Source organism: Anguilla rostrata, chromosome 6 (genome assembly GCF_018555375.3).
Source record: "Anguilla rostrata isolate EN2019 chromosome 6, ASM1855537v3, whole genome shotgun sequence".
Classification (NCBI taxonomy): domain Eukaryota; kingdom Metazoa; phylum Chordata; class Actinopteri; order Anguilliformes; family Anguillidae; genus Anguilla; species Anguilla rostrata.
The window spans coordinates 1954182-1977877 of NC_057938.1; the positions used below are offsets into that span (position 1 = coordinate 1954182).

The 23696-nt window shown below is 45.8% G+C and overlaps 1 protein-coding gene and 4 non-coding genes across 7 annotated transcripts; 3 read left to right on the plus strand and 2 right to left on the minus strand.

Moving 5' to 3' along the window:
* Positions 1–3613: 3613 nt before the first annotated feature.
* Positions 3614–14646, plus strand: LOC135258153 (arrestin domain-containing protein 2-like). Of its 3 annotated transcripts, none has more exons than XM_064341432.1 (9): positions 3614–3773; positions 4566–4826; positions 10557–10626; positions 10880–11027; positions 12039–12141; positions 12374–12630; positions 12742–12904; positions 13028–13185; positions 13471–14646. In XM_064341432.1, exons 2-9 carry the CDS (start codon positions 4568–4570, stop codon positions 13522–13524), a joined length of 1212 nt encoding a protein of 403 aa, XP_064197502.1. In that variant the 5' UTR covers positions 3614–3773; positions 4566–4567; the 3' UTR covers positions 13525–14646. The 3 variants fall into 3 exon arrangements, with proteins under 3 accessions (XP_064197502.1, XP_064197503.1, XP_064197501.1); XM_064341433.1 differs by having other exon boundaries at positions 3656–3728; XM_064341431.1 differs by lacking the exons at positions 3614–3773; positions 4566–4826 and adding an exon at positions 8978–9904.
* Positions 14647–18852: 4206 nt separating this feature from the next.
* Positions 18853–18925, plus strand: trnaf-gaa (transfer RNA phenylalanine (anticodon GAA)). The gene has a single exon. It is a non-coding gene; the product is annotated as a tRNA-Phe (tRNA).
* A 303-nt stretch (positions 18926–19228) lies between these two features.
* trnan-guu (transfer RNA asparagine (anticodon GUU)) lies at positions 19229–19302 on the minus strand. The gene has a single exon. It is a non-coding gene; the product is annotated as a tRNA-Asn (tRNA).
* A 441-nt stretch (positions 19303–19743) lies between these two features.
* trnan-guu (transfer RNA asparagine (anticodon GUU)) lies at positions 19744–19817 on the minus strand. Its single transcript has one exon. It is a non-coding gene; the product is annotated as a tRNA-Asn (tRNA).
* A 1896-nt stretch (positions 19818–21713) lies between these two features.
* Positions 21714–21786, plus strand: trnaf-gaa (transfer RNA phenylalanine (anticodon GAA)). The gene has a single exon. It is a non-coding gene; the product is annotated as a tRNA-Phe (tRNA).
* Positions 21787–23696: the final 1910 nt, after the last annotated feature.

Sequence of the window (23696 nt, forward strand, 5' to 3'; positions counted from 1 at the left end):
AGCGTAATCAACTAACGCTTATTTGCTATATGTGGTAGTCCAATAGCATATGCTAAAACAGTTCGCAACTTCGGCTACCAAGCCATTTGACTAGCTAGCTAACCCTAACCGGAAAATATTCCATCTGTCAAACGTGTTTGACGGCTTGTCAGTCGTGTACATTACGTAAATGTCTACCTGGGCTAGGCTGCACGAATGTGACAAAGCTAGAAGCTAGCAAGAAAATAATATTAATTAGAAATTCAATGTACATTATTTTTGTCTTTATGCAACAGGTGCAAAGTGCGTTGTCATATTTACACGCCTGTAGATCAGTTATTAAAATACTTGGTAGATTTGTTAAACACTGCTGACAGTGTTAATTTTTATTCGGTAGAAAGTGACTTGCGAACGATCGGTCAGCTAGCGTCACCCAGCAAGTGAACACCACAAACGACGATGGAGTAGCTAGTAGCAGTTACTGGCTCATTAACTGTCTGTGGCGAAAACCTACGACGATAACTTGCTCGGTTAACAGCAGGTCTACCATCCAGTTATACGAAAATTAGCCTAGTCAAATCACCAGTAGCCTACACATCTCTGATTGATTGACCATCAGTGTGGTCGATGTTCTTCCCCTGTGGTTCATATTGCTAATGCGTGAGCTAACCACGGATAGCCTACCTAGCTCACTGGCAAGCTGATACGCTAGCTAAGCATATTCGTTTTGCTGATAAACATAAATTGAAGATAACTGAACATAATTGTATTATTAATGCCATACATATAACGTGATTACATGACACAGTACAGTCACGGATGGAAATTAAACTCCGTAAACATGTGATAATATATTTCAAAACAACGGCTGACAGTCAGCTAGCCTCAAGTTCGTTCAGGTTGATGGGCTTTTCCGCACCGGACTGTCAATCACATTGTAAAAATCACAAGACCGCTTAACTCTATGGTTTTGGCTCCAAATCGAGAACATGGCCGCGCCCGCCATTGAGCTTCAAAACGTGTTTTACAGACCCACGGAGAGGCAATGGGTGACGTCACAGTAGCTTTGTCCATATTTTTTACAGTCTCTGTTCTCACCACGGCGTCAAAGACCTACTGATAGCTGAATACCTTTTTAATTAAGTGACTAAGGTCATGCACAAGTTATGGGCACAAAATAAAAGCTTTTATTGTCTTCCAAAGCACCATTCTTGTAGATGATACATTGACCTGCCAATAACAGCTCCTGGGCCGTCCTGTCACTCTTATCAGAGCTGGTCTACTTTCTACAAAAATGGTTGCATTTATTGGGCTGTTTACCTCTGTGTCCCACCATTTTCCACGAGTTCAACTTGATCACCTTTTCATCAGGTAGGGAATAATTCAAAAGTTTTTTTTATTCGATAAGTCTTTTTTTTTTTTTTTTTACTATATCCAAAATGAAAATCCACTGTAAAACAATGAGTGACAACCCATTTGTAAATGGTAATATACTAAATAAACACTGGTTTATTTTGAAACGTTATCAACAGAAAACATGCGGATGGAAAAACGCGTGTGAACAGAGGTACGTGAAATGGACGTGTCTGTAATGTAACTCCGTCATGTCAGTACACATCAGCTACGTGCTGCCGTCATTCTCGCGAACAGCCGGCATGACACACTCGGTGGGTACAGGTGCGCGTGGCCTCAGGAGAGGAATGTCCCACCTCCCCAACTCGCGCGGCCGATCCGTCTCACACACGCAGCGCTGGAATGTGCCACGTGCACGACTGCCTTATCTGGGCCACGGTCGTAAATAAGGGGCTGCCGGTGTGAATAACGGTCCACGTTTTGCTTCGCTCGCATTTCGCCGTCACACGACTTCCTTACGCTCGCCCCCGTAGCCCGCACATCCATAGTAACGGAAACATGTGAGGTTCTTCTCTGTTTTTTAACACTGCTAAGTCAGCTGAGTTTCTAGTCTGAAGAGGGACGCAAGCACGAGGAAAACGCAGCGATCTTACACCCAGCAACAGGGGCTCCCAAACCTTCACATGTTTAAAAGGCCACCAGAAATGTCAGCCCGGTCGCTGAGGGCCACAGCCTCAGCATTTGACTCAGTTATCCAAAAATCATGACAGGATGCAATGCAGAGGCTCACAAAGTAGTTTAAGGGATCCTGACACCAATTTATCATTATACAGTAAAAGGCATATAGCTATGTCGTACAATACATTTGAATAAATAGCAACATATTTAATTCAAATATGCCAGTCATTAAAAATACAGAAATTTTAATTTCTTAAAAGAGCAAAACATTTTTTTTCCCATTTTGCTGAGAAGCCCCTGGGACTCCCCAGTACCACACAGGGAAGCACCTGCTTGGCTGAGCACCTCCGTTTCCTCTCTGGAAATGGGACACTCCTCATTGCTGCAGTCTGCAGCCGACACCAAGACACCAAGAGCCTCTCAGTCCTTGCATTGCATTGGGCTCATTCTCCAAAATCTCTTTTTTATTTCTGCCTTTTCATTAAAGTGTTTAATTTCTTCTTCTTTGCTATTTTAATTGGTGGATGGTAGGCAAAGCAACGTTGCATACTCCCACCTGGTGTTCTGGAGTAAGTCAGATTTTTTTGATTAAGGTCAGATTTAAATGCAGATGACAAAAAAAATAAATAAATAATGGAATGTGTGCCCCACAAATGTCAAAGCCGTTCCTGTAAAACAATGTAAAACTTTTACAGCAATACCCTGCCCACTATATTCCACTCCATATGTTCTAAAAATATATCAAATAGGCTTGACCATTTTGGTGGCTGTAAAACTGTAAAACTCAGTTTCAGTAGGACACAGCTACCCTGGTGCTGGAGTAAGCAGACCTCACCGTGTAGAGCAGCATGGCGGTTTATGAAGGGTTATAAGGGGGCAATGTCTTCAGGCTCAAGACCATCTAGTGCAAGAGTCACACATTACTGCTTACTTTGCTTTGTATGTTTTACAGGGAGCAATGCTCATTGTTCCCTATGCATGATCTTTCTTCAGTCCTTTGAACAGACCAATGATCATCTCAGAGCATGTCAAGGTTCAACACCGTGGCCCCGAAGATCCTATAAAATTATTGATGATCTCTTTGTCTGCAAAAAATAATCAGACCAGAATAATGAATTACATAAAATACTTTTCATAGAACAATAAGACAAAAGCTAAGATGAATAAAAAACAAAACAGATAGCATCCTAAAATAATACAGTATGATAAAAGTATGTGACATAATTGCAGGCTTAAAGCCAATGCAGGTGAAACGACACATTTTTAAAAGTGACTTTAAAGCAGATAATGTTCTTGCAGCTCCTATCTTCATTGGAAATTGCATCCATAGCCTGTACAGAGAAGGCTTTGTAACCTTTTGTTTTTAGATGTCTTGTCGGCACAGAGAAAACCAACTTCATGTAGGCTACACAAATAAGACAAATCAGAACCTATACTCATTTATATTCTAAAAAGGTCACTAATTTAAGAAAGATTGCCTTCTTAGAGCAAAATACAGGGCCGTACAAATCCCTACATGTATTTTGGGAATACCCTCTGTCCTAATATTCTCATTGAAGATATTAAGGAGAAAGTTCTATAGGCGTGTTCTATTCTCATTCGCGATGAAACTTGGTCCTCCCACGTGCTCACGGAAAGGGGCCGCGCACACGCAGACCTTTATAAATACTGAGAAACCGTCAAGAGATGAAACTCGAGAAGAGTAGCTGAGCGGACAAGTAAGACTGAAACTTCGGGAGCCTGCTGCATTCATTTCTTTAATGGTAGGGCCAAAGCTTTTTGGGAGCATAAATCTAAGAAATAAACTTGTTAAAGGCTACCTGTTACATGAGCAAATCTATGCGTTTCACTACCTTGGAACAAAAGTTAACTTGTACGAAAAGCCTCACGTTGCAAAAGCATCGTTTTTTGCTTTTGCCATGACTGGGCACGTGAAAAAGATTTTTGTAAATAGCACTTGCTGTAGTAAGTGCTGCTAAGCAACCTATATTGTATACTTATAGAATATAGGCTACGTTCAAAACGAAAATGCTTACTCCGAGTTCCTGTGACGCATGCGAACCTAATGCATATCTGAACTGCAAACATGAAAAAAATGCGCTTAGCGAAACTGTTGTTATTATTATTTAAACCTATTCATTGTAAATTCCACTAAAGTCCTTATATTGCCCTTAACTACATTGACGTGAACATCCCAGCAGCAGTACTACAACACTTCCGTTTGTTTTTGTTTCGCTATCTATTTTTGGACTTGCCACTGTATTATCCGTTAATGTACGCAGCTGCCAGGGAATAACTGCAGTCTTTCTCCGTTTAAGGTTCAATTTTAGATTTCGATTCCACTCCGCGGGAATGCACAGCCCAGCGTTTTGTGACAATCGCGTTGTTAAAAAATGCAATGCTGTAAAATACGTTATTTCATGAATACATTTTGACCGACTTTTTACAAGCACAGGATTTTAAAACAGTAAATAAATGTATGGCCTATGTATTCATTTATTTTCCTGCATATGGCCCTATAACTGTGCTGACTGCGTTCCTTCCTTTTCTTAAAGACATGACTTTGAAAACGATAAGAAGTTTTAAACTGGAGCTGGAGGGAGCGGATGACGCGGTTTACAGCAGTGGCGAGGTGCTGTCCGGCCAGGTGGTGTTGGAGCTGAACCAAGAGATCAAGGTGCGCTCGTTGAAGGTTCAGGGCCGAGGGGTTGCGACTGCGCACTGGCTGGAGAATCGCAGTGTTGGCATGAACACCGCCTACAACGACTACACTTCCAAAGAAACATATTTCAGGAAGAGACAGCATCTTATCCGAGGTCAGTGTAACCCCCCCCCCCCCCCTTATTCTTGCGAACAGGCCTCTTTGACCTTGGGTGGTGTCATTTAAACTAACCTGCTCTTCCTCGTTTTTTTGTTTATTCATTGAGAGATTTGTGACTGCAGCTATAACAAGTTTATTTTAAACCTCTGATTACTTTAGAATAGTACAATGTATACAGCACTACACAGAACCACACACTAAAATACACACACAAAGGGATTAAAGTATAGTCTGATATGGCCGAGTGGTCTATTTATACTCTGGGACTGTTAAACATAAATAGTTTACATGCAAAACATCGGGGTATGCTCCGGTTTATTCACCTTGAGAGTTCATTAAACGGGCTCCAAGGGGAAAACTTAAAGTCTTACCAAGCTGCAACACTAGACACGGCTTGTCCAGGGCATAGAAGCACCTCTTTTTTTTGTATTTGGTCCCTTTTCACAACACCGTGCGTGAATTTCAAAACGGCACGAATCAGGCTCGTGTTAGTTGCAGGAGCGCGAGAGGTAGCCGTATGTGGGTCATCGGGAATCTGGGCAAGATAAATGGAGTAAAGGAGGGGGTGGGGTTAATATTTAACTGGACAATCGATGTCAACCACACGGCATTGCTGTCCAGCGCAACGGCATGTTTGGGTTCTATGCATAGTTGAATTTAACTGTTTAAAGTGGAAAATGTGTCATAGTTCAGAAATTCTAATATTTTAGTCGTAAGCTTTTTTTTAACCACGTGGCCTTCACAGCTGCCTTGAAAATGGATAAGCTGAATATTAATAATTTTCTCAAAATGTGCTCTTGGTTGATACTAGTGCAGTTGTAGTTAAAAGCACTTATTCTAAGACTCTCTCTCCCTCCCTCTCTCTCATCCCTGATTAATATTCCAAATATTTCACATTCCTGCAGTCCCAGTACTGACAGGCAAGGGACACGTGGCAGTGTGCGGCTGTGGGATGAGCCGGTTAGCAGTCTCTGGTTCTGCCCCAGCGCTGAGCTGGTTAGCGGTTCTGCCCCAGCGCTGAGCTGGTTAGCGGTTCTGCCCCAGAGCTGAGCTGGTTAGCGGTTCTGCCCCAGCGCTGAGCTGGTTAGCGGTCCCCGGTTCTGCCCCAGATTAAATGAACATTTTTGAGAGAAGGGTGTGAAACTGTGCCAGGTTAAGGGAGGGAGGGGGGGTTAGTTTTGTTAGGTTTAAAGATTTTTCAGCACTGAGCCATTCAAGGCCCCCAGGTAAAGATTATCTCTGGGTCAGAGTTCGTGTTTATAAACAGATCGTTCTGACATTCGTCCAGCTCAAACTCTCTAACCTCACGACAGCAGCCAGAGAGCAGTTAAATGTTTATGATTATTACGCTCCATTACATTCATTCAGCAGATGGTCTTATCTAGTGTGACTTACAATATGAGTGGATTCATAAGTGGATGGATTCACCTGATTATTATTAGGAGCCACAGTGCCAGCCGGACCTGGGTAACAACACTCCCACAGCAGCAAGATGCAACATCACCAAAGCACCAGCGCAAGTTAACTACACCAAACAAGAACCAAAGTACAAACTGAATACATAGACCTCATCCATAACAAGCCCTAAGAAGACACAAACATACTGTCAGAAAGAAACATAAAACCATAATCATATACTGTAAAACCATAAAAATATCACATAAAACCATAAAAATAGCATAACCTGAAAAGGAGGGAACGCTATGGGTGGGGATAGGAGGAGGAACAGGATGCAGTCTAAAGTGGTGGCTCTTCTGCCCGTGTGGGAAGGTGGCCAAAGATTCCGCCGTCCTGGCTCCCCGGGGGAAGAGCTTGCTGTGGGGCCAGTACAGGCCGCACTGTGCCTGGGAGAAGCGTCAGGGAGGGAGGGGGAGGAATGAGCAGCACCAGCCTCAGTAAGGCTGCAGTCCACCATCCAGCGTGAGACGCATCTCAGCCACCTGAGATCCTGCGTGAGACCTGATCGTCAGGTGGAGGGAAATGTCATTACTGTACAAATCAGTGCCGATGTGACTGAAGAAATGCAAAAAAACTAAAACAGAATAGTAATAATAATAATGTTGCTTCAATATCGACCAAAGTCCAAGGCCCCCACACACCCACACCATAACAAACACACACACACACACACACCAGCCTTTGGGGAAAGCAGAAAGACTGCAGACAGCAGTCTTGGCACGCCCTGACCTGCCTGTGTCTCGTTTACTCTCAGGGACCCCACAGGCTACTGCAGAGGGCACTCTCCTTACCAAAACAAAGCCACAGTGCACCTAGAGCCACAGGACTGCACTGGACCCTTACAGATAATTCCCAAAACTGACAACAAAATGGAAGGGCCCACGGTGTTCAGGCGTGTATGAACACCTCATCGGTTCATCTAGTGATGTCAGAGCTACCTCCAGAGGCCTGTTTCCCTGAGCAGGGTTTCTGAGCCAGCTGGGAGTAAAATCGGGAACAGCCCCTGACACCTCAGCCCTCGTGTTCACAGCTAGCTTCAGCAGGTCAGTCTGAGAGATGGGAGTGTCAGAAACGCCTGAGGTCACGTCTGAGAGATGTGGAACGTGTCAGAAACGCGCGAGGTCACGTCTGAGAGATGTGGAAGGTGTCAGAAACGCGCGAGGTCACGTCTGAGAGATGTGGAAGGTGTCAGAAACGCGCGAGGTCACGTCTGAGAGATGTGGAAGGTGTCAGAAACGCGCGAGGTCACGTCTGAGAGATGTGGAAGGTGTCAGAAACGCGCGAGGTCACGTCTGAGAGATGTGGAAGGTGTCAGAAACGCGGCAGTCTGAGAGATGGAGGTCAGAACGCGCGAGGTCACGTCTGAGAGATGTGGAAGGTGTCAGAAACGCGCGAGGTCACGTCTGAGAGTCGTGGAAGGTGTCAGAAACGCGCGAGGTCACGTCTGAGAGTCGTGGAAGGTGCCGGGTGGATGATTAATGCAGAACAAACGGCTGCAGGTTTTTACTGCTGTCCGCGGTGGCCGCCCAGACAGCGACGCGATCTAGAGGACCTACGCTGGACTGTTTTCACCAGAGGTCACCTACGACACCTGCGCCAGGTGAGGGAGGAGCTTACGCACGTTGTGCAGGGACAGAGGAGGGCCACTGGTGGCCATAACCTGTAATGGGAGGGGCTTATGAGTGATCGCCTGCATCCTCATTGCAGACGGGGCGGTGGCGCCCTCTAGTGGCACTGCACATTAAGGTCCATGGAGGAGCTCTGCAGATGCCTCTCAACCAGCAGGCAACTGGTGGCGTGACGGGCGAATCCAGTGCCCATGGAGTCTAAGCCTCTGAAAAAGTTGTGAAAGGGTGCATGTGCTGAAGGCCAGGGTGCAGGCTGTTTTCCTGCGCTTCACCTTGAACCCTGCACGGATATGGCTCCGTGTCAGTTTGTAGCCAAAACAGATTGCAACATGTGACACCGGTCGACCTGGTGGAGCACCGCCACCCAGGGTAGGGCAAAGAGGAGCGCTTCTATCTCAGTCTTACTCGGGCAGTGTTTGGCTGGGCAGAGCCGGGCAGTGTGGTCTGAGGCATGACCTTGCACGCCAAGGTCACGGAAGCGTTTTGCACGCCTGACATCATGCATGCGCAACTCTGGAGCACACGCCTGACGTGTGACCCGTGTGAGGTGAATGACCGTGCCCTGTCTAATATTACTCTCCCCCAACACAATGTAGCACAATTAGGCACGCGGGCTTGTGCACAGGAGATAGACCCAATGCCTGAAATGAATGTGAAGTAGGTCAACAGAACGTGAACGCACGTCACCCGTGAGCATTTCACAGACGGTCCACTAGAGGGCAGGCTATAACAGCCTAGCACAGAGCTTTGGACAGATCTAAACTCAGGTCCTGTTTAAAGCGCGTGAAAAAAAAAAATTAAACAATAACAATAAAATAACACACTAATAGCATTAGGCCTACTGCAATCAACAATACTGCAAAGCAACCAGTTTTTTTCAGCATTCGTAATCGTCTCCCAAACGAAATGCAAGCGCTCATATTACGAAAATATAATGAAATTATTAAACGTGCTTCCAACGTTAATTATTATTATGTCGTAGTGGTCATGCCTTTCGTAGCATACGGCAGATGTAATATGTCCCACAAGATTAATATCAGATAAACACGTTTTTTTTAAACTCGAACATACTGTACGTAAGATGAAACCTTAAGCGCGCGCAAGGAAATTTTCTTTGAGTCGTGTTAATTACCCGCCGCGTTTGTTTGTGTAATGAACAACAATGTTATTATTTCATAGTAAGTGGATATTTAAAGCTGATAATACAATGTAATTAACATTTATATGAGGTGCCAAGTTCCGCGAACGTTAAGAGTTATGTTTTTGTTTATTTTTAAATCTTCGTGATATGTAACTGAGTCCGTTTTAAAAATAAGACTTATTTATGACAAGCGCTGTGCCGCAGAAAACTTTATTGCGAAACAGAGTTAAATTAAAAAAGTATGCGGCTTGTTTATGTTCTTGTGAAGAAAAAAGAGCAATCGGTTATCTTACTGGACCAGCTCAAATTTTCCACACCCAGGAAAGTATCATTAAGCGACTACGCTAACAGTGCCGGGATCCTTACGTAATCATTTTCGAATACCGCCCCACCGACATCGGTACTAGGCTACTTAAGACGTTCGCACTTGCAACTTCGCTAAACAAGTCTTGGGAACCTGGGAACTCACACATCAGGCTCCATAAAATAAACGCACAACCTGATGTTAAAGGGGAACGTTATAAAAAAAACGGAATCTGTACGTTTGCATTTTTGGCGGAAGGATGATTTTCGACAGGCTTAAGAAGTTTTACGTCGTATTCGACTCCCCTGAATTTGATACCCCGCCCGTGTTCAGCAACGGAGACGTGGTGTCCGGCAAAGTGGTGCTTGAGTTTAGGGGGGAGAACAAAGTGGAGTCACTGAAACTACACGCCAGAGGTTTCACTAAAGTGCGATGGACCGAGTCTGGGACTGCCAGTTCCGCCGGTTCCAGCAGCACGTACACGCAGGCCTACCGCGACCAGGAGGAATACCTCAACCTGAAAGAAGCGCTTTTGCAGTCAGGTTGGTCCGTTCAGACGCCGCTGGGAACTCCGCGCGCTTCCGCGTATCGCGCCAGAACAGTCCTGGGAACGTTCCTGTCGCGCTCTTATTGACCAATGAAGGAGACGCAAAAACGCGAAAACAAAGTAGGATAGATAGAATTGTTGGTGACTTTCTAACATGCTGCTGTTTCTGGGTAAACAATTAACTGAAGTATGGCAATGTGTTCTATACTGATTTTGAACAATTGTCTAGAGAATTAATATTCCCAATTGCCGGTTCATATGAAAGCTCATAAACCTTTGTCTGTATGAATCGTGCACACGGTTTACTAAAGCGCTTTTCACCGTGTGTTCCATTACTAAATTTAAAACAAAACGTGCATCTAAGCAATGTACTCTAGTCTCATTCATGTGTTACAGTGCTTTGTAGTCGGCTACAGTGATCACAAATGGGAGTGGTGGTGCCTGGGCCAGTGTTGTGGGAATGGTTCTGGTGAAGCTGAAATTGGCGTGAATGAGAGTGCTCAGTGTCTGGTGGCAGCTGTGTGAGACTGTTCCCCTGAAACACTGGTGTCCGTTCTGTACACCCTGCTGATGATCTGAATCCAGCTGTAAGCCACTGCAGATTAAATGAGGTGAATTAATGTGTGTTCTCCGTCTCCACCCCCCAGATAATGGCGATATGACCGTCTTACAGGCGGGCAGACACGAGTTCCCCTTCAGCTTCCAGCTTCCAGAGGAGTAAGTCCTGCAGAACACAGTCTCTCTGGGGGGCGGGGGGGGGGGTTAAATCTTTCACTCCTAGTTTTGGCTGTAAATACTTCTCTCCTTCTGTGAATTTAAATATAAACTCATAGTGTTCCTTCCATTTGAGGCATTTGCATGCAGTGAACTGGCTAAATGAAAGTGGACAACTGTAACAATCAGTTTGTGATGAGCTGTATTCTCCCTCCATTCTTTCTGCCTTCTTATTTGCTTCGATGTGATTGGGCAGGACCCTGGTGACATCGTTTGAAGGGAAGCACGGCAGCGTGCGGTACTGGGTCAAGGTGAAGCTGCACCGGCCCTGGTCCACAGTCAAGAAAATCAAGAAGGAGTTCACCGTCATCCAGCCGATCGACATCAACACCCCGGCCTTGCTGGTACGGTCCGGCCCGGTCCAACCCAAAGTCAAATCTGCCCCAGTCCATCACACTCAGGAGCCATGCAAGCGTTTGGGCCTGGTTCTGTGTAAAGGGGGCAGTGAGGTTCAGGGCTTAAAGAGCTGGGACTTTACTGATAAGGTTGCAGGTAGAATACCAAGGTTACGAAACTACGAGCACAGATTCTCCATAGAAATCAGCTATAGAAATGTTCAGCTGCTACGTTGCTTCCAACCTCTCTACTTCCTTACTGCAAGAGGTTCTGGTTGATGGCAGGAGTTCTAGCCATACATTATGGTTTACAGATACACACAAGAGTTTGTGTTCAAGGCCAGGACATCTGTTTCCACTGGGACTGTCATTTATCCAGCATTTTGTGAACTACAAATATCTACCATAAGATGCTAATTTTGAAAATTGAAGCTGCAGTGTGAACCATAACAGAGGCAGAGGTGATCGTGCAGTTAGTCTAGAGAGGCTGAGGTGCGACGCTTCCCTTGAGCGTGCCACATGGCTGTAAATGGTCAACCACATTAGGGGATAGTTAGTGAAATATCTGTTGCATAAGGGCACCAGGCTGGGGCAGCAGACGTACCTTATGTCTTCACAGCTGAGTGAAGGCCAGTGTTGGGTCGTCATGGCTGAGTGAAGGCCGGTGTTGGGTTGGTGTTGGGTCTTTGTGGCTGAGTGAAGGCTGGTGTTGGGTCTTTGTGGCTGAGTGAAGGTCGGTGTTGGGTCTTTGTGGCTGAGTGAAGGTCGGTGTTGGGTCTTCATGGCTGAGTGAAGGCCGGTGTTGGGTTGGTGTTGGGTCTTCATGGCTGAGTGAAGGCCGGTGTTGGGTTGGTGTTGGGTCTTCATGGCTGAGTGAAGGCCGGTGTTGGGTTGGTGTTGGGTCTTCATGGCTGAGTGAAGGCCGGTGTTGGGTCTTCATGGCTGAGTGAAGGCCGGTGTTAGCGCTTCCTCTGTGTGTTTAGCTCACTTTCTGCCGTGTCCCGTCTGCCTCTGTCACAGGCCCCTCAGGCCGGCACTAAAGACAAGATGGCCCGGGTGTGGTACCGCAATTTCGGACAGGTGTCTGTGACCGCCAAGATCGATCGAAAGGGCTACACCCCAGGCAAGTGGAAAGCCTCTCCTCCCACTCACTCCCACCTCACATCATTTCCTCCTTAAGGAGGGAGTGGGCGTCCTATCCTCAGTTAAATTCCCTCACTGTTGACGGTCTCCTCCTGGGGAGTCCGTAACCGCCAAGCTGCCTCAGAAAGATCTCTCATCGTTCCCCCTGCTGTTCTCACCTTGCAGAGCTGTAACAGAACCCTTCCTCCCTTTCCTCCTCGCTCCTCCCGCAGGTGAGGTGATCCCCGTTTTTGCCGAATTTGAGAACTCCACGTGCCGCGCCGTGGTGCCCCGGGCCTGCATCACGCAGATCCAGACCTTCATCGCGCGCGGCACCACCAAGCAGAAGCGGTCCGCGGTGGCGGCGCTGTGCGGCGACCCGGTCGCGCCGCGCCGCCGGGAGTCCTGGCACGGCCGCGCCATCAAGATCCCGCCCATCGGGCCCACCATCCTGCAGAGCCGCATCATCAAAGTGGAGTACGTCCTGCTGGTGAGTGCCCCGCCCCGGCCCCGCCCATGCCCCGGCCCCGCCCCGCCCACACCTCACAACAGAGCGAGAGAGAGAGAGAGAGAGAGATCCCCTATGCTTCACTTGTCGCAGGTGTCCGTGGACATGCCTGGGTCGTCCAAGCTGTCCCTGGAGCTGCCGCTGGTCATGGGCACCATCCCGCTGCACCCCTTCGGGAGCCGGACCTCCAGCGTGAGCTCCCAGTACAGCCTCGACCCGGACTGGCTGTGCATGGCCGTGCCGGACCAGCCCGTGTGTGAGTACCCCCCCCCCCCCCACAACACCCCCCGCCCAGCCCGAGCGTGAGTACCCCCCCCAACACCCCCCACCCAGCCCGAATACTTAAGTCTCACAGTCTGCTGAAATCTCTCCACCGCAGCTCCTCCTGACTACAGCTCCATCATCTCTGAAGAGGACGAGACTGAGCAGAGTGTGGCGCCCCCTCAGGGTGAGGAGGACTTCAGCGGGGTACTGGAGCGCCCCCTTCTGGCATTCGTCCAGGAGTTCCGCTACCGACCGCCTCCAGTGTACTGCTTGGTGAGCTCACGCACGCACGCTCGCTCGCACGCACGCACGCACACACACACACACACACACACACACACACTCACACACACTCACACACGCATGCACGCACACACACGCACACACGAACACACACGAACCCCCCTGATTCTTGTGACTGTGGCAGGAGTTTTGCATCGTGTGCCTCAAACCTGTTCCTAGCAGCAGACATTCAGGAACTCGTTTGACGTGTACCCAGAGTGCCGTTGCGTTGGGCAGCGTGCTGATCTGGGTGTCCGTCCGTCCGTCCGTTTGCAGGTGGACCCCAACCCTCAGCCGTTCTACACCAGGCCCCGCTGCATGACCTGCTGAAGGACACGCCCCTTCGTCGTGAGCCAATCCCGCTAGAGCTCGCCTGCGATTCCACTTCCCCAAAACCCCCCAGCCAGCGCCCGAGGGAAAGGGGGGAGGGGCGGGGGGACGGAGAGAGATGGGTACAGCATCAGGGTGTGTGAAGTCCCCCTGGGCCATACAGTAATGTAAAAAAGCAGGAAGAAACGGACGGACCTCCAGACCGGCCCCAGTCACAGCTGGCTGCAGGCTGGTCTGCACACCTCCTCCTGTGTGCAGTTTGAAGCACACAGTGCTGCCGCAGCCTGGGGAACACGTCACTAGCCTGATAGGGCATGTTTTACTAAGGGGTTTTTGTTTAAACGTAATCTCTGCTTGACTCTGCATTGTTCTGTGTGTAAAAGGCCTGCTTCTACAGCCCAGCGTTAGCCCTGCAGCCCTATCGGCACTGCCAGGCCCAGGGCGATAAGGCCCAGGGCGATAAGGCCAGGGCACACTTTTGTAGATGGCCAGGGTTTTTTTTTCGGCAGGGTCACGGGAAGTCTTTGAGCAAGAAAGGTCTCTGGTACCGATTTGGGCTGAAGACAAAGAAAATGGCAGTGAGGTTTGGGAATGTTCTGGAAACAGTTCTGGAAGTGTCTTTAACAGAAAGGATCTGAACAGAATGCAGGGGGGTTCGCTCCCGGACCCGGAGCCTCCACAGGCCTTCTGAGAGAGCGGCTGGGCGTGGGACGGGCAGCCGTGTTTTTAAGAGAACGTGCTGATCAGTGCATTTCCTGTGTTAAGGGCACGATCTGGACTCTGCCTGCAGGGATAAACACACCGTGCTTTAGGCTCAACAGGCAGACAACCTGAGCAGGTGTATTACCTGTGCAGGTGGCGTTTAAATGGAAACAGGTGCCTTTCTTTGTTCAGCACACTTGTGAGCGCCATGCAGAAAAGCTCTGCTCAAAGCTGTAGCTGCCTGCACAGGCACAGAATGCACTATGCAACCGAACATTCCAAAACTCAAGTTAGACTTTTTTTTGTCCCTTCCAGGTACTGATCTCTGCAAAGTGCTGTAATGTTGCTTTTTTCCTAATATGCCAAATGTTTTTTTTGAAATTGTACTTGGTTTTCAAATAAAAGATATGCATATCTTCATGTATTTTGTCATCAGTATTACTTACATGCACACACTCACCTGCTCACACTTACGTGCACACACACACACACTCACACTCCTGCTCACAGCATTCTCCACTCTCACCCAATCAGCTAAGAGCCAATCAGCTCTCACCCAATCCACTCAGAGCCAATCCGAAGGGCCTCGTACAGCTGCAGACTAGAGCCATTCTCGCTTTCTTACACAAAACGTTTGTGGATTTCTTTTTTTTTTTAAGTTCCATATACACCACTTCTGCTCTTGAATCATCTTTCTATCAATCAACATTTTTTCCTGGATTCGACCAATTCTGTTCCAACGTTCATGACGTTGGTGCGGTTGGCATCCTCTCAATTTCCAGCGACGCAATACGCATTTAACCGACGCCTCAACTGGGTACAACCAAGCTTGACGCAAGATTAAGATTTGCCTTCGCCGGAGCTAAGGGGCCTAGCCCAAACCCTGATAAACAGCCCCAGATCAAGCGGTGTCCAGATCCCTTTGGTCACATAGTGTATCGCTAAACCTATAAATGCCTTCTCAAAGCACAAATAAGAGCACATGTAGCGCTGAGCTGAGGGAAGTGCAGAGGACTGAAGTGCATTAAGTCAAGTCTTGTGTAAAACCTGTATTTCGTGCCTTGGGGAGAAAATGGCACCGTTCATTTCACATGCCAGTCTTCTCCAGAAGGTGTGGTTTTCATATCGAACTGCAGAAATTTGCATGTGTGTCACATCGCCTCTATTTTAAACAACGCAGGGATTCTGTACCACCTTCAGGGCTTTGTGCAAACAGGCAGTTTCTGACGGGCAGTTTCTGACGTGACCCAAGCCCAGTTTTTTTTCCCCACGCTGTTTAAATCTGCTCCTTGAGGTTTAAACAGCAAAGCATCACGCAGTCAAATGTTTTCTTTTTCAGGTCTGAACCACGTTCATATGCGGTCCTAAGACACAGTTTAATATCTCATACCTGGCCATGTGACCTACGCCTGACCGCTCAAATCAGATTTCCCACCCGCCACCATCCATCTCTCCACCCAAAGCACTTTTCCGTCCCTCCCCATGTAACAAAGGGTTAACTCATCTCATCATGTCACCATAGAAATAACAAACATGTAGGCCTAGCTGGTCTAAACTGAAAAATCTGATCTGGCCACCTGTAAAATAATGTGGCCAGACACTGAGAAAGATGTGAGCATTAAGGCCTGCAGTCTAAACAAAACCTTATTTTACAGAAGAGCTGGGTGAGGAAGAACCGCAGGAAGCTTCATTAGTGTTGCTTTTCCATAAGGACGGTGTTGGAATGAACCCCAGGAAGCTTCATTAGTGTTACTTTTCCATAAGGACGGTGTTGGAATGAACCCCAGGAAGCTTCATTAGTGTTACTTTTCCATAAGGACAGTGTTGGAATGAACCCCAGGAAGCTTCATTAGTGTTACTTTTCCATAAGGACAGTGTTGGAATGAACCCCAGGAAGCTTCATTAGTGTTACTTTCCATAAGGACGGTGTTGGAATGAACCCCAGGAAGCTTCATTAGTGTTACTTTTCCATAAGGACGGTGTTGGAATGAACCCCAGGAAGCTTCATTAGTGTAACTTTTCCATAAGGACAGTGTTGGGGCGGTGAAACCCCATCTTCCTCCACCCCTCCACCCCCCCGGGGGGCTATTTTTACTCTGGGAAATACTGGAGGTAGAAGGGTCGTTTTAAAGAGGGGTTTCCACACAAACACTGACTCCACAAACCCTACAAACACACTACATCTGACACAAATGGAATGTCGAAAATAAAAGGAATATATCAATATTATGGGCACTTTTTTATAGCAAATATAACAAAACATTTTGATACATTTTTCTATAAAACAAAACAAGAAACTATACTATTCAATTTTTCTATAAAATTTGTAAATATTAGTAAATTAATTCCCAGTGTGTAGAGTATGGGAAATATCACACAGTAGCTGCACGCGTGCCAGAAGCTGGGCGTGAATGGCGCTGGAGCGCGGCGACATGTACCGCTATATTTACCACTACATGTACCGCTATATTTACCGCTACATTTCCCGCTATATTTACCATGCTGTCACCATTCTTGACCGTCTGGTCAGTGGACACTATGTTCCCGATGATATGAAGGGGGGGGGGGGGGGGGTTTGGCTGTCACGCATTTACTAGCTGACCACTGTGGAGTGGAGGTACACAAAACAAGACCAGGTTAAAACCTAGTATATGGCTGGACCTAACACACATGATCAATGACCATGACCAATGGTGTAACTTCATAACTCGTAACGTGTGTGTGCGTGAGTGTATGCGTGTTTGTGTGCATGTGTGTGAGTGTGTGTGTAAGTGTGTGTGAGTGTATGCATGTGGGCAGGGTTGGGGAAACTACTTTGAAAGCTTAGCTTTGCAAGCTACCAATTACTTCACACTGGAAAAAGTTGAACTACAGCAAAGCTACCCTAGAGAGAAATGTAGTTTGGTTAACTAAAGCTACTTAGAAAAAGTATTTCAAACTACTTTGTAAAAAAAATGGTCAAATTGACAATGTACATGTGACACAAAATTATAACAAAATATAATAAAAAGTCTCATGTCAGCAAAAAATGCCACTCAATTGAGTTTATTGCAAAAAGTGCCCACTTGTTCACAGGTCATACATAAACCAAAAAAATTAAATACCCCACTATTCATGGGAAAGTGCAAGAAATGTCAGCTTTGGTTTTGTATACAATGTCCATCAGTCAGACACCTGCCTTCCAGAAACTAGAAACCAGGTGGGGGTATTGCACCAAGCAGGATTACTCAGTTAGCCAGGTAACATCTAAAATAGCATGCAACAACTTCTCTGAACATTTGTTAATAAATAGCAATAATCAAAACGTATGACTAACTGACACATAATATATTCAAGTTTAGTTTTACAAATTCAGATTCCAAACATTAAAAAATATGGCCAAATACGTTTCACAGGTGAGCTGACAATCCAGCTTCCTGGAATACCCCTGAGACCTAAACCTGTCCTAAACAAAACAATCCCTTCTGGGCTTTTCACAAGGACAAAATTGCAAGGAATGTTATATTTCTGTTGTAAACAAATAAGAATTTTGTATTATCTGACTACAACAAAAGCAGTAAAGAAAAAAATATATTATATTATGTTTGTAGTTTCAGTAGCTAACTACACAAAAAATGGCAAAAAATTAATTTAACTACTTGAATCACTATGCAAATATGAATGTAGTTGAACTACCAGCAAGCTACTGCAAAATGTAGTTAAACTAGTTCAATTACATGTAGTTCACTACTCCCCAACACTGCATGTGGATGTGTATGTATTTGTGTGTGTGAGTGTGTGTGTGTACGAGTGTATGCGTGTATGAGTGTGTGTGAGTGTATGCGTGTATGCATGTGGGTGTGTGTGTGTATGTGTGAGTGTATGCGTACGTGTATGCGTGTGTGAGTGCGTGTGTGTGAGTGTGTGTGTATGAGTGTATGCATGTGTGGGTGTGTGTGTGCGTGTATGCGTATGTGTATGCGTGTGTGAGTGCGTGTGTGTGTGAGTGTGTGTGTATGAGTGTATGCGTGTGTGAGTGTGTGGGTGTGTGTGTGCGTGTATGCGTATGTGTATGCGTGTGCGTGTGCGAGTGCGTGAGTGTATGCGTATGTGTGAGTGTGTGTGTGTGTGTGTGTGAGTGTGTGTGTGTGTGGGGGGGTCATGTTTCAGCCTGGCTAGGAGACAGACCGTGACAAGCTGAGGACAGTTCAGCCAGCAGCTCTCCTCAGTCACACTGGTTAGGAGGCTCACGGGGTTGGCCTCAGCTGGTTCTAACCAGTTCTCACTTCCCTGGTAGAGACATATAAATAGAGGTCAGGACTCCACTGGTCAGGTCACAGTCCCCAGAAGAGCTCCAGCACGAGTGAAGTGGAGGTCAGCAGGTAAACCTACACGCACACCAAGGGGCTGCTGGGATATTGAGTTCAGTCCTCATTAAGTCCTTTTGCGAAATTTCTTGTTAATTCTGTCATGATTTTTTAATCAAGAGTTTGAAAGCTGACACGAGCATGGAAGCTGAGGATACAAACCCTCAGCGTCCCCGGGGGGGCACACAGCACCCACCTTTCTGTCACAGACGGGGAGTAGTGAACCGCCGTCTCTGAAAGAGTGACCATTCACTGAACATGACAATCATGAGACGCATTAGCCGAAATAGCTCAGTTGGGAGAGCGTTAGACTGAAGATCTAAAGGTCCCTGGTTCGATCCCGGGTTTCGGCAGACGGGCGGGTCCTTTTAAGACACGTAAACAATTTCTCCACAGTTCAATGTCCCCTGACAACACAAGTGAATACATGACAAGGCCTTGACCGAAATCACTTTTACAAAAGAACATCATGGAACACGTGGGGGCATAATTCCTAAATCACATGAGGTCCCAGGCTATTCTAGTGCATAAAGCATACAATTGCACTGAAATGTGACATACTAGAGCCCAAATAGTGCCTGCATTTTGGCATGTGCAGCCTCGTATTTGAGGCTCTATCGCATGATTGTGCACAGATATGTAAGGTCAAAAGAAGTCGTCCCTGGGTGGGCTCGAACCACCAACCTTTCGGTTAACAGCCGAACGCGCTAACCGATTGCGCCACAGAGACAAGGTGCTCCATTAGATTTTCAAACTCAGCTAGGAAAGCACAAGAAAATTGGCAGCCTTCCAACCACATAAGAATTGCTACATTATAGTCTGGTGAATCATTTGGGACAGTGCTTACTGAAAGATCAACAGGTCTGTGGTTTGACCATTTTACTACATAAATGAACAACTAACACTTGTGTGGGGAAATGTGTCACTGCCTTTAAGAACTTCATTCCAAGGCCAACAGCGCCCTCTCGTGTCACAAGAACGAATGAATTAAACTGAACAAGACGGTTATTTTTCGCAATCGTTTCAATGTTTTTTGTTAAACATTATACTGAGTGCAACTCTTGTGTCACAACCCTGAATAATTAAACGGATTGAATAAGTTATTTTTTCGTTCGTTTAGATATTTTTGTTAAAGTGTATGACTACGAAGGGTAAAAACTAAAACGTTGACCGTCCCTGGGTGGGCTCGAACCACCAACCTTTCGGTTAACAGCCGAACGCGCTAACCGATTGCGCCACAGAGACAAGATGGCAACCAGAACACGTCAATCAACTTAAAAAACGAGGCGCACAGGCAATATTACCTTGTCATAGACTTTGGCTGTGTCCCAAACCGCATACTTCCATGCTCCGAGTGCACATAGCGAGCATGCCGCCATCTTGGAGTGCGAGTCCAAACCGAAGTTCGGTAGTGCGGAGCACGGATAAAGTACCCGGATGCGCACTCCATTTGATCAAAATTTGAAGTGTGCATCCGTGCATGCTCCGACTGGGAAAAATACCATAATTCCTTTCGCGAAAACGGCCAAAAACAACGGTAATGGCGGATGACAGTCTAGTGTAGGCTACTCTCTCGGATTGGAAACTGAAATCATGTCATAGGAAAATGGTAAACAGGAGTTGGTGTATAAATAAAGTGGTACAGTGTCAATGAATAACGCAATATGTAAAGTATCAGTTGTTTTTATTAGTTTAAAGATATGTACTTTTAACGAGTGTAAGGAGCTATATTGAATACATCGGTGCTAATCGTCGGGTCCCGTCTTGAATTATAAACTGCCGTTTTATTCTCGCCACTGCCCATCTTTTCATTTAATTTGAAATACACCCCTTGCCTATGGAGTAGCCACCACAAACATGACCGGCTCCATAAATGTTGCCTAACTGAGTACCCAGCGCGAAAGTATACAGCGCGAAAATAATGAAAAAACAGACACGACTGTTTACAATGAAATGGCAACTTTATTATGGGGTTGACAGTACACTGAAAGCTATCCAAACTGCAATTAATATTTTCCAAGCTATCGTTGCCTTCCACTGCTCTTCTGACAGCAAAAAGGAGAATTCAATTGAAGTGGCTAGCTCGCAAAAAGTTGCTGATATTAGCCTACTGGTTAGTCTAGATCATAATATTTCAGTAGCCTACTACTACTCAGTGTGAGCATCTACCGACCGGGTTCGTTCGGTAGACAGAAAAACATCAGATTTTCAACTGTAGTCTATGTAAAATAAGCGAAATATAAGTAACAACCTGTACCTAGTTATGTAGAAAAAAACGTCCTTGTTATTTTCCGGAGGTAATTCTTTCAGTACTTTCGCGATTTTCGCCCAGTGCTAGCTTTAGTTGCTACGGGGACATGTATCTGCCACTGCATAGAGATTAATGGAACTTGTCTTTACTTGAGATCATATTGTAGAAGTGTCCCGTCTTGTGTATTTCAGGTTAATATGAAAAAGGCTGGTCCCTACTAGCATTTCTAGCGATCCGCTACATATTCACAATTGTAACCCAAGTAGCAGGGAGCAAAATAGCCATTAAGAAGAAGCGACATTTGCACTACTTAATGGTCGTGATTAAGGAATTAATTAGTATATCAATATAACTAAAATGTATATGTATTAAGTAAGATTTTTTCCCATTTAGACAGTTATGTGTAATTTTTACAAGACTTGCATTTAAATAGGTAACGGAGTCCAGTCCGCTTGATTAAATATGAAATAAATGCGGTAGCATTTCAGATGGTCGATAATATGCCCTCTCACTCACGTTATTCCCCTCAGGTTTATTACCGGAATTTTACCGATAGTTACGGCAAAGGTTAAAGGTTATGGGTCAGATGTCGTCACGAAGTGCATCCCACTCATTTAACTGTTTCTCCGTGCTACTGCACTTCCATGGTTCGGAGTGCATAGTCCCAAGCATTGCCTGGAGTGCGTATTCCGGAGCACGGTAGTGTGGAGCATGGAAGTTTGCGGTTTGGGACACAGCCTTTGTGTTTGAAGTCCTATTTTAAACCATGTATATTATATTTACCGTCCGCTTCCTCGCATGAATGGCAGTGTCTCGGTTTCCCATATTTTAAAAAAATCAACTTTGTCTTTGTTTATTTCACAACAAACACAAAATAACACAACTTATAAGCCGAAATAGCTCAGTTGGGAGAGCGTTAGACTGAAGATCTAAAGGTCCCTGGTTCGATCCCGGGTTTCGGCAGACGGGGTCATTTTACCATATAATACACACGACTACTGATATCAGATTTCAATCTCAATGGGGTTTTCCTGGTTAAATAAAATAGGGGGGGGGGATGCGTTAAATACATCTGACAAAAAATCCATTAAATATATTTTTGTGAATGTTTGTTTGAACCTAAAACGTGACGGTAAAATCGGCAGTCTAAATCCCAAGCAGCGAACAAGCACAGGTCATGTTGGGTTGCCAGATTACCGGTTATGCTATGTAGTTGGACGCATGGCTTTCAAAGCGTTTGCGTCTTAACTTCGGTTACCGCGGTAACTTGCGTTTAACTTTGGTAACTAGGTCTAACGCTAATTGACGAAATGAATCCTGAGTTACCCAACCATAATCACCGAACAACAGTTAACACCTCTAGCAAGTCATTTAGAATGGATAGCTCGCAGACTGAAATATGTGGATCAACGCAGTTAGCTAGCCGTTAGCTACACCCCTTAATCCATTCCCTAGTGTCTAATTACACTTTCGATACATATTTATATGTACATTTACTAAGAAACTAACACTATGACAACTAACCAATTCTAGTTAGCATACGCAGTCTTCGCAAAACCCAACGTAAACAGTAAAGCCTGACTAAGATAAGATAAACCTTTATTGATCCCCGGAGCGAAATTCAGTGACTAGCTAGTCCATATACATTTCGCTAAATGTCGGGAAAGAACTGTGCAACATTACAATTCTCTAGCAAATTTGGCTAACTAGAACTTACTTTTCCTACTCGTCTGGTTGTGTCACACTTGTTTTTTAGACAGGAAAGAGACTCACCACCCAGTAGAATTGTCCTTCCTTTCCCTTCTTGATAAAGAGGTCGTTTTTGACGGTTGGGGGAAAACATGCCGCGAGATTTTTTAAAAACCTATTTAGATAGCCATAGCTAGACTAGATAACTAAAAACCTACGATGGCTGGGCCTATTTAACAAAACACGCGTCACTTCGTTCGTTAACAGTATTAGTTTGCTGAGGTCATAACAAAATATTTTTCATAGAAGTAGCCATGTATACCAACGACTTCACGACTCTTTTTCGTTTTTCTTTTCCTCTGTCGATGGCGATTTTCCGTCGACGCCATGATTATTCGGCGGTTTTCTTTCTTTTCTTGTTTTATGGTAGGCTACAGCTTTGCAAGTCCTCGCCTATATCATGTCACATGACCACAAACCTACCAGCAGCGTCCTCTACATTAAATTGACAAGCCATTCTTATATAAAATCAACCCACATAGAGCACATATAATTCACTTATCTGACAGAAATGTATGAAATTGGCATGCAATTTATCAGTATGGCCTGCAGAGATTTGGGATTGGATTTCATTAGCATACATAGGTCAGAGTTTTAACAACACCATGCTTAATCAAATAGGCCAACTGTCAAAATAAATAAATAACAAGGGTGGAAAAAGTTATACCAAATTTTTTCTGACTGCTTTATATTGCATCTCTCTCGCTCTCTCTCGCTCTGTTGCCCGGTGCTTGACGAGCCAATTAAAGGAGCAGATACACAGCGATCTGACAAATGAAAGCCCAGGGAGGAAGAGGAGGAGGAGGAGGAGGGCTGGAGGGAGATCCATTACACAGCACGTGGAGACCTGAGAAAGCACCCCTCGGCTCTGAGCTCTGCTGGTGGCTGTACCCCTACAACCAAACTCTCGAGTTGCAGGAACCGTAACGCACCAGCAGTTCAGGCATTTCTGACAGCTGAAATCAGTGTTTATTTTCTCCTGTTTGCAGGTCATGTCCGTAGACTGGCCATGCTATTCAGACTGCAGCCCGCATTGAAAGGGCTCTCAGCTTTAAGAGGAGCTGGGTGGGCTGCAGGTGAGGATCCAGAGAAGGGCTGGTGTGCTGTACAGAGGGGCTCTTGTT

Coding starts and splice junctions, on each gene's coding strand:
- LOC135258153 (XM_064341431.1), top strand. CDS start 9,622: ATGATTTTCGACAGGCTTAAGAAGTTTTACGTCGTATTCGACTCCCCT. Junction 10,627..10,879: donor AGCTTCCAGCTTCCAGAGGA/GTAAGTCCTGCA, acceptor GTGATTGGGCAG/GACCCTGGTGACATCGTTTG. Junction 11,028..12,038: donor TCAACACCCCGGCCTTGCTG/GTACGGTCCGGC, acceptor CCTCTGTCACAG/GCCCCTCAGGCCGGCACTAA.